At 37.2% G+C, this 15,995-nt stretch overlaps 1 protein-coding gene across 1 annotated transcript; it reads right to left on the bottom strand.

Moving 5' to 3' along the window:
• Nucleotides 1-3,221: 3,221 nt before the first annotated feature.
• Nucleotides 3,222-12,132, bottom strand: si:ch211-262h13.5 (uncharacterized protein LOC571127 homolog). The gene is made up of 7 exons (XM_047374221.1): nt 11,847-12,132; nt 10,994-11,104; nt 8,390-8,477; nt 7,688-7,854; nt 7,100-7,207; nt 4,590-4,676; nt 3,222-3,958 (listed from the first exon to the last, which is right to left on the bottom strand). The coding sequence occupies exons 1-7, from the start codon at nt 12,072-12,074 to the stop codon at nt 3,488-3,490; spliced, it is 1,260 nt and encodes a 419-aa protein (XP_047230177.1). The 5' UTR covers nt 12,075-12,132; the 3' UTR covers nt 3,222-3,487.
• Nucleotides 12,133-15,995: the final 3,863 nt, after the last annotated feature.

The following is a 15,995-nucleotide window of genomic DNA, read 5'->3' as shown; positions in this document are numbered from 1 at the left end:
GACCACGCGTTTATGATTTGAAAGTGACGTTAACGGGGAGGAGTGAGATGAGTAAACTTCTACTGAGTCATCTTTCATAACAACGATCCTGAAGTGATTTACTGGCAACTGCATGCTCTGGTAGTAGCTGCATTTTAACGCTCACTTTCGCCATCTGCCGTGTCCAGGCAGTATTTGTTTCATTATTTCTAGTATAAGTTTTTATTTTTTTCCTGGAATTTAATGTTAATTGTTAATTTCACGTTATTTCACCCTGTTTCCAAATTATTTTGGTCCTGACGGGGTTTAGTCATTTTGACCCTCCAGTATTGTGTCCTATTGCAGTTTTCAAGACTTTTTCTGGTACTGATGAAAGATTAGATTTTTTTAAACGTTGATGACACCATTGTTATAAGGAACAGTGGCTGTGGAATAAATAGCTTAAACAAAAAACAAAAAAAAAGGAGGAAGAATAAGACAATGTGAGATGTGTTACATGTGCAGAAAATTATAAACACTCATTACTGAAGCAGATTTATAAGTATTAGAAAGTGCAATGGCATCAACGCAGAGCCCCAGATCCTTAACAAGTACACTAAACTGTGATTCTGCTCTTATGCAAATAATATTTGGTAAGAGAATAGGGTACTAAAAGAATATGAAATAAGTAAGGGGTGAAATTACTTACACCAATTTCGGCTTTACTGCAAATTGTTGTTTTTGTTTGCACAAAAAAATAGCAAAGAACAGAAAAAAACTAAAACTGTATTGAAACAGGCTAAAATTTAGTCATGTTAACTGGAGGAAAACCATAAAAGCATCTGAATTTTGATTGTAAACATATTTTTGTAAATCATGGATAAAACGTGGCAGGCTACAAAAGATACAAACTTATTTTCTGTTAATAATATGTTGAATGTGCTTTGTTGGTGTAAAATATTCCTTCAAATTCAAGAAGGGTATAGTTCATTTCTATTTACTTATTTGTTTTTTTATTTTTCTATTTACTTTCGGTTATGTCCAGTTCAGGATTCAGCATTTCACAATCATCATAATGACTCAGATTTAATTGTATACGTTTACCTCTGTGTGTATGTAAAAAAAAAAAAAAAAAAAGATTAACAGGTCAGTTATAATACATCGGCTTTTTTTAAAATCACAACCTAAAAGGAGAATCACTGTTAGAGACTAATCTTGGTATATCAAACAGTGTGGAATCGACTGGAAAAGGGTTTATGAAACCAAAAGGAAAACAATCCTACTGAATGTTCCTCATTCCACTGCTTTGGTGGTTTTATCAGCACAGAAAGAAATAAGAGGGTCAGGAGGTTTCCTCCTAGTTTCAAAATTAAAAGTTAATTCATTGGTTTGTGTTTTTGGGAAAAATATTGTTTCTTATCTATTTTTTTTTTTTGCATTTCAATACTACCATAACCTTCACTCTAGCTTCTACTTCAGTGTTAACAATTCAAATTTTAATGGAGTTTAAAGAACACATGTAGTATCTAATCCTTTTCATTTATCTTCGAGACAACATGTCTTCAATTTATTGGTTGTTTGCTTTTATGCACAATCCCTCACATATTGAAACACCTTTGAATCATGGCCTGTGGGGTTTCTTAACAACTGTATTGTATTTACAAAGCCTCTCAGTATGATTTGTTTGATTCTACCTCCCAATGAATGTGGTTATTCAAATATTTTCTCCCATTGTCCCATTGTTTCTGACTTGCTATCGAACAGATGAGAGAAAGACATAATCAAACCCACGTATGTCTGAAGACAGTGACTCATTTTAAATATAAAAAGAGATCTCAAGTCGAAGTTATATATATACTTTGTGGTTTTACCACTTTGCTTGGATTTCCACTTTTCAGTGGGAAACTAGAGGGGAGGGGCGTCTCCCACAATATTATTTTAAAACTCACTTGTGCAACACTTATTCACACACTAATGGCCATGTGACAAGACATGGTTTTCTCAAATTAAATTTCACAAGGTTGGAGTTTACAGAGGAAAGGATTTTCCACCATTCTTTGTTCCATTCGAGATAATCCAGAGTCATGTCTCCTCTATCAAGCATTTTCTACTTGAGGTAACAGCCATAGGGGTTCTAAAAGATTTATATTCGGAAACTGATAAACATTGGCGAACATTGAATTTGTGTCCATTGAACCATTTCCCTGTGTGCTCCGCCTATTTCCAGTTTTCTGACAGAACTTACTGGGTTTTTTATTAAAATACTCTGAGGGTTCAAGGAGTGATACAATATCTTCTAAACAAGGTTCTTAGGGCTTTTAGAAGAGAACTAGACCCACAGGATCACAGATTTTCTGCTGTACTTAACAGTGAGGATGAGGCGCTTTTTGATATAATCATCTTTTGATCCTTGCCCATGTCCAATCCAAATTCTTCTGCGTGGAGTTAGTTGAAAAAGCATTTAGTAAACTCCATATGTTTACATTTGGAATGGAATGGTTAAGTGGTTCTTCTGGTGACCTGATGGCCCTGCACTGTTTATGGTGGTAAGATAAACTTTGGTCTTTGGTCAGCCTTCCAGCTCTTTTAAACCTTTTAAATATTTGCCCTGACTGTAGATATTGGCAGGTTTCGGTGAATAGCTTTTCTCTTGTAGCCATTTTTTGACTTATGAAGATGATTACACATCTGCCTCATTCAAATCACGTGTTCTCTTATCTGTCCCATTCTGTCAGACTAATAGGGGCATCATGTTCGAGTTATACTACATGGACACAGATAGCCATAAATGACTGATTAAATCTCCCTAAGCAGTGAAATTGGTTGAAAAATGTCAAACAATGTTTCAGTTAGGCTTATGGTATAGTGGTTGGTAGATGTCCAAAAAACTGTAGCACTGTGATTAAAAACAAACTATTCACTGTTAATGTTAAATTTGTTTTCAACTGAGTAAAGGTACTCAAATTAAAGGTATTATGTATTACACCATATATGTAATAAATTGTACTATAAATGTTTTTTTGTTATTTACAAAAGCAAATGCTCACATTTTTGTTACATTTCTAAGTATGTCTCTAAAGTGTTAGGAATAAAGACAGGATATACCAGAAAACAATTTTAAAACAAGGTAAGCAATTGTAGAAATGTGTTAAAATAAAGCTAAAGAAACTTAAAATCAAGCTAAATAAACCAGCAGTTGAGATTTTCAGGTCTAAAACAATATTTGTAGACAAAATTAGAGAAAATAAATCCAAACTTCTGTCTTATATTCAAGTAGTTTACTGGATATTTATTAAATTTTCAAGTGTGTGTAGCCATTTTTAAATTCATGTTTGAGCTGCTTTGGGAGCAACAGTACAGAAGCTGCTGAGAGGTCGCTTCAAGGCCACGGTGAAAAAAAATGCTTTCTTCTCATTAGCACAAATTATTACAAGCCTCCAGTGACAGGGATTGGAGCAGTTTATCGGTTCAAGCTCTCAGTGGGTAAATCATACATGAGTAAATGGATTTCTGAGCAAGGAAGAACTGGTTACACTGTGGAATATCGAGCCGGTCCAGGACAGGATCGAAACGGAGATGGTCCGCTGGGGAAATCAGACAAGAAGACTGGTTGGTGTGAGGGAGAGGTCTCCGTCAAGCTCTGCCGCTTCTCACGGTTATGCCTACGGTAGAGGAAGTTAAATGGTGGACGCCGGGCCACTGGACCTCCCATTTCCTCAGAGGATGAATCCAGAGTCTGCTGTTGTTGGTTTACCATGCTCTCATCAGACTCACTAGAAGAAGAGGTGAGAGGGACTGAGGGGTTAACCACAATAGGGGGTTCTGAAGGAAGAGAGGGTATATCTGCTGGGCCAAAGAAATCTGGCTGAGCAGCAGTGGGAGTCAGAGGGTCAGAGGGAATGGGCTGCAGGTCATCAGGCAGAGATGGAAAGGTTGGGATCACAAGGTCTTTGGAAAGGTCGTGAATCTGCGGTTTCACTGGTTGGACCATGTCAACATTCTGCAAACAAACAGATGCAATTCTACGGCAATTATTACATCACCAGCTTATTCTGACATGCAACAAAAAGGGCCTCATTCATTTAATGTTAAATACAGGGGAAAAATTTGATGGTTGCACTAAAAAAATCACACAAAGTAATGCATAAAAAAAAATATATATATATACAGTATAAATGTAGATAGTGTAGATGTAACGTAATTACATTTTTACATAGCGGGAATGCAAATTCTGGTGCATTAATCTGCACAGCAAGTACCAATCACCTTTGGGTATTGTCATGTAAGTCCCGTCCACTGACCCATCCTATTTTTAAAGCTATTCCTAGTTTTGTTCAAAACACTCCATACATAAATAACAATTGAATTATTTATTTGTGTGTCTGATTGTGGACAATGTAATGCAATGTAATTTCATGGTACATTACTTTTTTTTATCTCTATTGCCATTTTGTTTATTTAAGATATTGAATGTAAAAAAATGGGATACAAATTTTTTTTTTGTTGAAAAATGTAAGCAGGCTTCTATGTTTCCTCTTTATTTAAAATATACTATTTATATTTTGTGTTGTTTTTAATGGAAATTAAAATAAAATACAGCAATATAATATTTTCTGTTTTTTATACTGTACCTGTATTTTATACATCTCACAGGACACCTGAACATCAGGGTGTTTGCTAAAATCTCCATACACAGACCCCTTACAGAAACCTGCAGTCTGAGGGAGAGAAAAAAAGAAATGTTTTAAAAATTATTTATTGTTGAAATGTTCAGATGGAGCATTGGAATAAAGCTAAATCCTGTCACAGTTACAAAATACAAGAGTCATTGACTGAAGACTGTTAACAGCATAAGGTTTAAAAATAGAGAGTCACCTGTCATATTAAAAAATAACACATCCAGGAGCTGCTCAGGTGACAGCAAACAAGATGCACACTGAAGCTTTAGCAACAACATTAATTAGCTTCACACTGTCAGGAGGGTTTGGGAGCATTGTGTACACTCAGTGACAATTTCATTTTATCTATTCATAGAACAAAGTAATGCACAGCAAGTATTCTATCTTTGTTTAGTGTCACTTTGTCATATATTAGTTCTCTTATTTTATATCTATTTAAATTGTTGACTGAGGTTGTCGAAGTTGTTGTCAATTATACAGGTCCTTCTCAAAATATTAGCATATTGTGATAAAGTTCATTATTTTCCATAATGTCATGATGAAAATTTAACATTCATATATTTTAGATTCATTGCACACTAACTGAAATATTTCAGGTCTTTTATTGTCTTAATACGGATGATTTTGGCATACAGCTCATGAAAACCCAAAATTCCTATCTCACAAAATTAGCATATTTCATCCGACCAATAAAAGAAAAGTGTTTTTAATACAAAAAACGTCAACCTTCAAATAATTATGTACAGTTATGCACTCAATACTTGGTCGGGAATCCTTTTGCAGAAATGACTGTTTCAATGCGGCGTGGCATGGAGGCAATCAGCCTGTGGCACTGCTGAGGTCTTATGGAGGCCCAGGATGCTTCGATAGCGGCCTTTAGCTCATCCAGAGTGTTGGGTCTTGAGTCTCTCAACGCTCTCTTCACAATATCCCACAGATTCTCTATGGGGTTCAGGTCAGGAGAGTTGGCAGGCCAATTGAGCACAGTGATACCATGGTCAGTAAACCATTTACCAGTGGTTTTGGCACTGTGAGCAGGTGCCAGGTCGTGCTGAAAAATGAAATCTTCATCTCCATAAAGCTTTTCAGCAGATGGAAGCATGAAGTGCTCCAAAATCTCCTGATAGCTAGCTGCATTGACCCTGCCCTTGATAAAACACATTGGACCAACACCAGCAGCTGACACGGCACCCCAGACCATCACTGACTGTGGGTACTTGACACTGGACTTCTGGCATTTTGGCATTTCCTTCTCCCCAGTCTTCCTCCAGACTCTGGCACCTTGATTTCCGAATGACATGCAGAATTTGCTTTCATCCGAAAAAAGTACTTTGGACCACTGAGCAACAGTCCAGTGCTGCTTCTCTGTAGCCCAGGTCTGGGGAATGCGGCACCTGTAGCCCATTTCCTGCACACGCTTGTGCACGGTGGCTCTGGATGTTTCTACTCCAGACTCAGTCCACTGCTTCCGCAGGTCCCCCAAGGTCTGGAATCGGCCCTTTTCCACAATCTTCCTCAGGGTCCGGTCACCTCTTCTCGTTGTGCAGCGTTTTCTGCCACACTTTTTCCTTCCCACAGACTTCCCACTGAGGTGCCTTGATACAGCACTCTGGGAACAGCCTTTTCGTTCAGAAATGTCTTTCTGTGTCTTACCCTCTTGCTTGAGGGTGTCAATAGTGGCCTTCTGGACAGCAGTCAGGTTGGCAGTCTTACCCATGATTGGGGTTTTGAGTGATGAACCAGGCTGGGAGTTTTAAAGGCCTCAGGAATCTTTTGCAGGTGTTTAGAGTTAACTTGTTGATTCAGATGATTAGGTTCATAGCTCATTTAGAGACCCTTTTAATGATATGCTAATTTTGTGAGATAGGAATTTTGGGTTTTCATGAGCTGTATGCCAAAATCATCCGTATTAAGACAATAAAAGACCTGAAATATTTCAGTTAGTGTGCAATGAATCTAAAATATATGAATGTTAAATTTTCATCATGACATTATGGAAAATAATGAACTTTATCACAATATGCTAATTTTTTGAGAAGGACCTGTACAGCACCTTGAACATTTGTTTGCACACCTTATATTATACCTCTGGTTGCAACTAAAGGTGCCTCTAAAGGTGATACAGTAATTATGTCAGTAACAGTTATTTCTTAATGTGGGATTCTTCGCTAAATGTACTCAAAATAAAGGTAAGAATTTTCCACATATTCAGTTTACGATTACATACTAAAATATTTGCCCTTTGTTGGTACGTCCAAACATCATAGACAATAGAAGATCACTAAGCTGTAAAACAATAACATTTAATTTAATCTTTTCCAACAGCATAATCTCTGAGGAATGTAAAAAAAAAAAAAAAACAACAGCAAAAAAGTATGAAAATGGTCTATAATAATCTAAGAATATGCTACTAATAGAGCAACCCTATAGATGTTTGAACAGGTTCATTTCTGGCTAAGTACCTGTGTGTCTGATTTGAGAGTCAGTCGCTGGCAGGTTCCTCTCTCTGTAAATCCCTCTGGACACTGCTGGACCGTGTACTCCACAAAGATGGCTTTTGTTGGCACATTCTGTGTAATAAAAAAATGTGACACACTGCACACATACATCCATGAGTACTGGCAGCAGCAGAGCTGTTTTTTGTGTAATGTCCTGTAATGACTGTCATTGACTATAACCCTTTAGTTTTTGTCCCACAGCTGCACTTTACCATTACCATTTACCATGAGAGGCAGTACACAAAGATTGGGTCTACAAAGAAACTATTTTGTTCCATGTTTGCTCACTGAACATAAGCTGGACAAGGCATAAAAGTGTAAAAATCTTCATTGATCCTTTGAAGCCTTGTGTTACCACAGTTATTTCTGAGCGGTTATGGTTTTCATCTGGCCCAAAGAACCTTAAATGTAGCCTGTAATGTCTCCCCATACATACGTAGAGATTAATCTTCAGTGTATTTTCCCCATAAAGGTAACATTCTATGCATTGTTGTGAGCAATGACTTCAACAGCAGAACCTTTTATCCTGCACAAGAATAACCACTGCTGTACCTGAGCTGCAGCTCGGGTGACCTTTTTCACACCGAGCCCGGCACCCAGCGTGGACTGCCTCTTATAGAACTCCAGAGTGATCCCAGCAGCATTCATGGCCTCTGGGCTCTCTACGGCGAGCAGGACCGGGCAGGCTGGACAGGTCTGCTGTAGCTTCTCTGGCGGATCTGCAGCAACAAGAGCATGCCTGAGTAAGCCTGTACACCTCTAGCACACCTAATATCAGGGTTTGTTGATCTATGAGAATACAGAGACATGGGTTAAAACACTCAAAACGAATAAAACATGCTACAGAGTTTACTTGATAAGAGAAATAACAACAAAAAACAGAAGAAGAAAAATGAATTTGTGAACAAAACAGGTAAAAAAATCACAGTAACAAAAATTATTTTGCTCGATTTTGTCCATAAATTGATGATTTTTTTAAATAGTTACATCTGTAAGTCTCAGAATAAAATGTCTATTCTGTGATAAATTTATTTTTTAACTAGAAATTCACAAAAACCTTATCTAAAATATTATTTTAATTGTGGTTGTCCTTTTGCTTGGGTTTCCAGTGAGTATTACAGTTGTTTTTTAGTGTTACACCAACAGCAGTTTTGCAACACAGTTTATACGCTACACTGTGACTCTATCAAAATGTAATGTAATATTTTATTTGAAATGTATAGATATGTTTTGCCTTAGGCACACAGTATTTACCTGGAACGAGAGCGCAGTCGTAACTGTAGAGGTAGGAGTAGCCCTCTGGTGTGTGCAGAATGGAGGTGTTGCAGTTACCCGAGATTTGCTGAAAGGAATCAGAAAGAAAATAACTTTTGTCACCCTCTTTACAGCCACAAATGCTTAGCATGTTTAACAAAAAATAACCTCCCCCAACTAAGAGAGCCCTCAAAGCAAAACTAATGTCTTCAGATGACCCAAGCTAATGAAGCCCAAGGTTCTCTTGTCACTCATGCTCAGGGACCCAATTTTATTTTAATGCACATACTATGGGAAATCATAAAGAGAACAATCTATCAGCTAATCAATCAATCAATCAATCAATCAACAACAATCTTCAAATCAGAAAAAAAGGTATTTGAACAGGGTGAGTACTGATATTTAATTGCTGAATGTTGCTTAAAATCATTTCAAAGTCCAGTTTGACTTCTAACTCATGTGATATTAATGCTCAATTAAATCTACTCCACAAAAGGCAACACACTATGTATTGCTGAGAGTGTGACCAGTATAGTAAACATAGTAATTTTAAATATGAAGATATTAAATGATATATATGTGAGTTAGATGTCTTCACAGGAACCTGAACCTTACAGCAGCACATAAAACCACAGTAAGGAAAGTGTTTTCCTTTATCAATGCACACATGATCAGGTAGGAAACTTATTTGTTCAGTAATCAGGGGTGGAAGCAGCCTTTATCTAATTCTAGTGAGATAAATATTGTGAGCTTAAATCATACCTTATTTCTGATTCTGTCACAAAAAACTTAGGCCATGCTAGTTGCTCTCATGGCAGATGTAGGATAGCCTACTGGGCGTCGGTAAAAGCAGAACCAGCAGATCTATTTTAAGTATTTTTAAGAGTAGCCGAGTCACTACAGTAGCTCCCTGGATCAGTTGCTACAATGGGCAAAATCAATTGGGTATTGATTCTTTTTAGCAACACAACAAATTCCATAAAGGCTTTTCAGAAGCAGGTTTGGTAATGTCACATTTGTCATAATCATTGTTAATGTTTTCTCAGTGCTGCCATTTTTGTTCATTCATTTTAGATTAGGGTCTTAGTTCATACTCATGTTGGTTTTGTATTATTATAACTATTCAGCGTTAGAGTTTTTTTTGTGTATTCCAGTCTGTCTGCTCCTGCTCATTTTCTCTTCTCCCTCAGCTCCCTCTCCCTTCATTGGTCTCAGCTGTTACTCTTTTCTCACCTGATTACTCTTGCCTGCTTGTAATGCCCCTTCCTCACTTCTCACCTGTATAGAAGCTCTCTGCTTTTCCTTTCGCTATTGTTGGAATCATCTGTTTACTCTGCGTATGTCATTTGCCCTGTTTAATTGCCTGGTTTTCTGCCTACTCTGTATCTCTCCTTGTATTGTGCCTGTAAGTTTGCTGTGTAATTTATTAAATCACTTTACTCACCATGCTGCTCCCAAGGTCCTGCCAACAATCCACCAAACGTGACATTACTATTTAATTTACACAGCCTTACAGAAGCTTCCACACTTCTAAACATTTAATATTTTTATCACTTTACAATCCCAAAGTTTCTATGAATTTTATGCAACAGACCAACACAAAATAGTGCATAACAGTGAAGTGAAAGAAAAAGGATAAGGTGTTGAACAAAGGTCAGTAAACACACCAGGCAGTTCTAGGATAACACAGGGAAGTTTAAAGTAGGACAATGTTAAACTATAAGTTGTGCCCTCTACAAAATCCGGCATTTATGGAAGAATAGAACATGGAAAAAGACGAAGAAATAATTATTGGAAGAAAGCCATAGAAGTCTCATTTAAACTTCACCATTTGCCATAATGGGGCCACAGCAAACATGTAGAAGAAGATGGGATAGTCAGAGGAGACCAATATTAAGCTTTTTGGTTTATATGCAAACAGATCATTCCCACAAATCAGTCCCACAATAATACATAGTGATGTCAGCATCCTGCTGCAGGGAAGCTTTCAGAGAACCCTAAACATGAAGCAAAAGCTACAATGGGACCATTTAGAGCAAAGTATATTCATTCCACAAAAGTATTGCAGCCGTGAAAAAATAATATAAACAGAAATGGCAAGGCGCTGTATATTTCCTGATTACTCAGAAATAAAACTGAAAAAATTTAAATATCTGAATTGGTATTCTGTGTTTTCCTGATAAGACTAACAGTAATTAATATCCCTCAGAACCCTCCTATGTTTTGTCCACACAGCCCATCGTTTGCTTTTGCAGTCATGGGACTAATGGAGGCCTAATTACCAGTAATGTATTTAACAAACAGCCCTTGACTCAAGGTTTAATGTAATTTTCTACCAGAGGGAGGTCCAGTGTTTTAGGGTAAGAACATTTTGGGCTTTTGGGATTGGTTTTAAGTTCGGTTTGATAAGTTATCCCGACAAATTCCCTTCCACCGTAACCAAACCTTTTAAAGCCTGCAAACTGTGGTTTATGATTAATAAATTAACAATAAGAACAACAAAACTCATTCCACAAAATAGCAAAACAAGAAGTCCAACAAGTTGAGATGTTCAGCACAGGTGCAAGCATATGTATCTGTGCACGTTGTGTGTGTGTGTCCTACTGTTTCCATGAAGGGTCTGACATCACAACGCTTCCACGGCTTTGGGCTGCCTATGTGACACTTGGTCTCCAGGACATCCAGGTCCAGGTAGTACACATTGCCTGCTGGTCCCTGTTATGTACAATGCAAGTACAAATCCTAAATTAAACATGCCACTGTCTAATTTTAAACAAATGAAAAATACCCACTAGTGGATTTATGAGCTTTAAGCAGGTAAATAGTTTTGTTAGAAGGAATCTCTGTCATATGCAACAAAACACTTTGTACAATATTGATTTGAACCATAACCCTGAAAACAACTGTTTGCTTTTAGGTAAGAAGGTTAAATTGTGTCTGTTAAACTGTGATGCACCTCAGAGTTAGGCCACAGACTTCAGCAGCACAGCAGTTCATAAAGCCAGTTTGTCAAAGCAGGATTTTACTGAAATGACCCGGACTTTATTAACAATTACTTCAGTCCTAAAGGTCCTCTTTTATGAGGCTTTAAAGGGGATACCTTCTCATTTTAGACCATAAAATGATGTACTTTGATTTTATTTTAACAGATATTAGAAGTGAAATTCAATAATAGGAACCAAATACACTAAAGTGTAGATAGGAAATATTTTTTGTTCTTTTTAATAACCATAGATGCTTCCGTTATTGTCACTTTTACTATAATTTATAACTACACTATAATCCTTTGAATCCTTTGATTCCTTCTTCATAAATGAAAGTATTTTTTTTAATATGTTTTACCTTAACACCTGATTTTTGCCCTGTCTTGGCAATCTGTTATAGAAATAAAATAAAAAAATAAAAGTAGATCTATATACAGCTGAAGTTACCACAAACTATTCATGTTTTTGCTGACCTGAGCATGCAGGTAGACATTGGCAATGCGGTTGAGGGCAAACTTGTAGCCCTCGGTGCGATCCTCGTTGATGTAAGTGACGGCCAGTCGAGAAAGCTTCTCCACAGCTTTGTCGTTACAGGGAATTGGAGCAAGTTCGATGGGCTTCAGCACAAAACCCTCCCCTTTCACCTGAAAAGTGTGAAGAGATATGAGAGATATTAGCAGCAGAAGTGTGCAGATGTCCATGGCTGCAGAAGTATGGACAGAAAGTTAACACGCAGCTTTGAAATGAAGTTTGTTCTTCTGTGTTTGCCTTCAAACCAGTGACTTTTGGAATCAAAACAGGATGTTGAAAGAAAGCCAAGGACAATGTTTGTTTGAGAACAGAGGGGCTGATATGAATGAATATGCAAGTGGTACTTTTACCCTCTGGTGCACAAATGGAATAAAGGTCAAAACTGTCACTGATGGCTGCCTTTGCAATTACAATACTGTGTTTGCTCCCTTACCTTTTTTCTTCTGTTTCGTTTTTTTTTGTTTTTTTTTTGTTGCCGCTATATTTTAGATCAACAAACAAGTTTTGATGTCACAAAAGAATCAGTTTTGCATGATCTTTTTCTTTCATTTAATAAAAAACTGCGCAGACCAATGTGAAAAAGTGAATGTCCCCTAAATTTAATTACTGACCATGCTACTATCATTGGCAACAACATCTAACAAGCATTTGTAAAAACTGGCTATTAGTCTTTTGCACCACTGTGGAGAAAATGTAGGGCACCATCTACCTTCTAGAATTGTGGTAATTAATCCACATTGGAGGGTTTCCAGCATGAACTCCCACTTTAAGGTCATAACACAGTATCTCAATTACATCTAAGTGGACTATGTCTTGGCCATTCCAGAACCTTTTGAGTTTTAGTTTTAGCCATTCAGAGGTGGACTTGCTAAGGTGCTGTAGATCATTGTCCTGCTGCATAACCCAAGTGCACTTGACCTTAAGGTCACAAATTTATGGCTGGACATTTTCCTTCAGGATATTCTGGGAGAGAGCTCCTGCTGTGGTTTGCTAAAGTCCCAAATCTTTAGAAAATACTTTGTTTTCAGACTGATGGATGTTAATGATTTCTTGTCTGTTCTTGAATATGTTCTTGAATTCCTTCCTTGAACTGTTGCTTTTAGAGATTGTTACCTACTTCCTATTGTCCGCCTACAGTTTACAGACTACAGATTAAAGATTATTATATTACTGTCTATCTTACTTTATTCTTAGACACTTCTGCATTGGAAAGGAGCAGCTTTTAATCTCCTTGTACATTACATAAAAGTATTCCACCCTATTTTAGCGCTAATTTACTGCGTTAATAATTAGCAGGCTCTGATTAGAATTAAAAGAGATATTTTTTTATATAATCTTTAGTAGGCTTTCACAGTTTACTTTCAAAATCCTTACAAATAACAAAAAGCATGGAGGGCAAGGAATTGATCCTCAGATGAAATTCATTTCATTGATAAGGTAAGACTGAGCTACTTTGTGATCTCCTGTTAGATTGGTTGAAGGTTTGACACAGATGACAGTTAAATTATTTACTGAGGCTGATAGTCGCTAGATGAACCCGGAGGATTTAAACTGTGCTCCAGTTTTTCTGTATAGACTGTAGTGTTATTTTTGCACCAGTAGGAGTCACTGTGCACTTGTGATGGTGTTCTGACGTCGTTCCAGCCTGCAGAACTGAGCTAAACATTGACCAACATCCTGTGACTAAAATTAAATCCCTGTTTAGGTCTTGCTGATGTCTTGTTAAATCACTCTGAATTAACTTAAGTTTCCTAAAACAAATAAACATTAATAAAAACCCTAAAACTTTACTTGACTGAATATACAGCAATATGGTAAAAAATTCTTATTATAGTTGTTCTTAGCAAGTATTTATGAAAACATCTGTTGGAATAAATTGATTTTAAATTATATGTAGTATATATACTGATTTATTACCAGACATTTTCTTTGTTTTAGAAATTCAAGATAGGAAAAAGAAAATCAGGCATGGTTGTCTGTTGTGGGCGGGGTTCACACTTTGGAACCACGCAGTCAGATTTTATTTCCACCATTTTTGACAGATCGGTTACTTTCTGTAACAGCAGCTCAGACTCACAGCAGACTGGCAAAAATAAATACAGTCTCTCTCTCCGACAACCTCTCCCACACACGCATTTGATTAATCACAGTTATGAGACAAAATCAGCGATTAACAACCAATTAGCTTTAAGAAGGGTGTTCACATTTCTCTTTGACTGCAAAGACTATAAGCCTTAAACAATTGTGTTTGCTGGACTTTACAGTAGTGCATTCAAGCAAAATGCACATCTCCACATAGGTGATAGAAATGTTGCTGTGTATGGAATTTCTACAAAACCAGGACCATTTGCAACAGCAACAGCATCTTTAGCATGTGTTGTATTTTCAGCCAGTTAGCAGTTAGGCAAGGGATGCATTCACAATATAGTAAAGTGCTGAATGATTTCAGTTTGTAAGGTTAATGGGTTGTTTAGTGCATTCATGAGCATCAGAGCAATGTGAGAATGTGACAATAATACAGAATCAGATAAACTGTATGAACCTTTTTGGAGACTGACATCAATTGTTGGATGGGAGAATACCACCTTTTGGAAAAGAAAAGAAAATCCAAACGACAAAAGACTGAGGAGGAGAGGAAGTAAAATCAAGCAGGACTAGATGGTGGAGCATAGAAAACAAAGACCTATTTGTGCAGCAGGTAGACATTTACGGACAGAGCAGCACAAGGAAGGGAATTCCTGAGGTGATATCCTTCTTTTCAGCAGCAGTCCAAGTGAGATAGTTTCAAGTGAAATTGTAAGCATGCGTTTTAGGATTAAGCTGTGTGCCTGCAAGCTGTTTACAAAGGGTGCGGAAAAGTCTTAAATCGTCTTCTCTTCTTTACATTTCTATAAGCAGACAAACATTGCAAAGTATTTTTTGGTCATGCGTTTTCTCTTTTTGAAGGTTTTTCTCCAAACTCTGGCTGCTCTGTTGTCTATTTTTTTCATACACATCTGTTTCACTTGTTTTCAATTATTCATCTATGAATTGTACCCTATTATTTTTAACCTGTATATTTAAGCCACTTTAAGCAAATTGCCAGAAGTGCAACTGTAATGAAATATGGCCAGATAAAAAAATAACAGGATTTTCCCCATTGTGAAAACACTGCCCTCTCAGAAGGGCAGTAAGGGCTGACACTAGACAGAGAGAAATAGTTAACAGTTTTAGGTTGACCGCCTTAAAGTTAAGCAGTTAACATTTAAAATGTTAGCCCGACACTGACTTTTAAGATGTTACACCTGTATAAAACTTTTTGTATTATATTAATATTTATATTAGCATGTTTCAAAAAAAATATAGCAAGAAGTAATCCACCAGAAGAAAAATAGCACAATTTTCTTAAAGCAAAAAAAGGTTCTAATTTCAATCTTTCCCGGGAAGGTAATGTGTGGGTTTTCACACTCTGAATTAAATTGCCCTAAATTGTGAGGGTGTGCTTGCAAGGTTGCAGTGATCTGTGTAGAGTGCGAACAGGATAAAGTTGGTAAGGGAGAGGAATGCTGTTATGTGATAAATAAAAGCTAGAGGAACACCCACTGACCCTCGACTGATTAACTGAAATATTGAAAATACCATCAAATTATACTCAGCTATGATTAAATGTTGTTTACTTGTCCCCAATGAATTAGGTCTAAATTGCACACAATATGCACTAAACATCATATTCACATTTAGAGATTTCTTTTACAATGCATCTGTCCGGCGCTTATCCGTTTTCCTTAATCCATTTCAACTATTCACTGAACCAGGTTCACCTCAGCAGAGGCTGGATAAGGGAGACAGAGATACTCGCTCAGCAGAACAAATTCTATGAATATCCGAAAAAAAGAGCTGCCTAAGTGTTGTGTGTCTTTGTGTGTTTTCATACAAGAGGAACAGGAACTGGTGTTTGTGTGCACGTTTGACTGTAGAGAACCCCGAATTTAAGCGTCAGCGTTACCGGGAGCCAGCTGTGCTGCAGCAGAAAGCAGGGAGAGTCTGTGGGGGAGAGATAAGAAAGGAGAGGCTGCACCAAGGGCCTGCTCTACCAGCACAACGCCAGACCC

Source organism: Girardinichthys multiradiatus, chromosome 9 (genome assembly GCF_021462225.1).
Source record: "Girardinichthys multiradiatus isolate DD_20200921_A chromosome 9, DD_fGirMul_XY1, whole genome shotgun sequence".
Classification (NCBI taxonomy): Eukaryota; Metazoa; Chordata; class Actinopteri; order Cyprinodontiformes; family Goodeidae; genus Girardinichthys; species Girardinichthys multiradiatus.
The sequence above is the reverse complement of the archived record's forward strand: the minus strand, read 5'-3'. Positions and strand labels throughout refer to the sequence as shown.

Bases quoted from the DNA above. Each gene is read 5' to 3' on its own strand.
- si:ch211-262h13.5 (XM_047374221.1), bottom strand. From the start codon at position 12,074: ATGGACATCTGCACACTTCTGCTGCTAATATCTCTCATATCTCTTCAC. The intron at 7,855-8,389 runs GTAAATACTGTG...TTGTTGCTGCAG, and splicing joins CGACTGCGCTCTCGTTCCAG to ATCCGCCAGAGAAGCTACAG. The intron at 7,208-7,687 runs GTACAGCAGTGG...TTTATTACACAG, and splicing joins TCACCCGAGCTGCAGCTCAG to AATGTGCCAACAAAAGCCAT.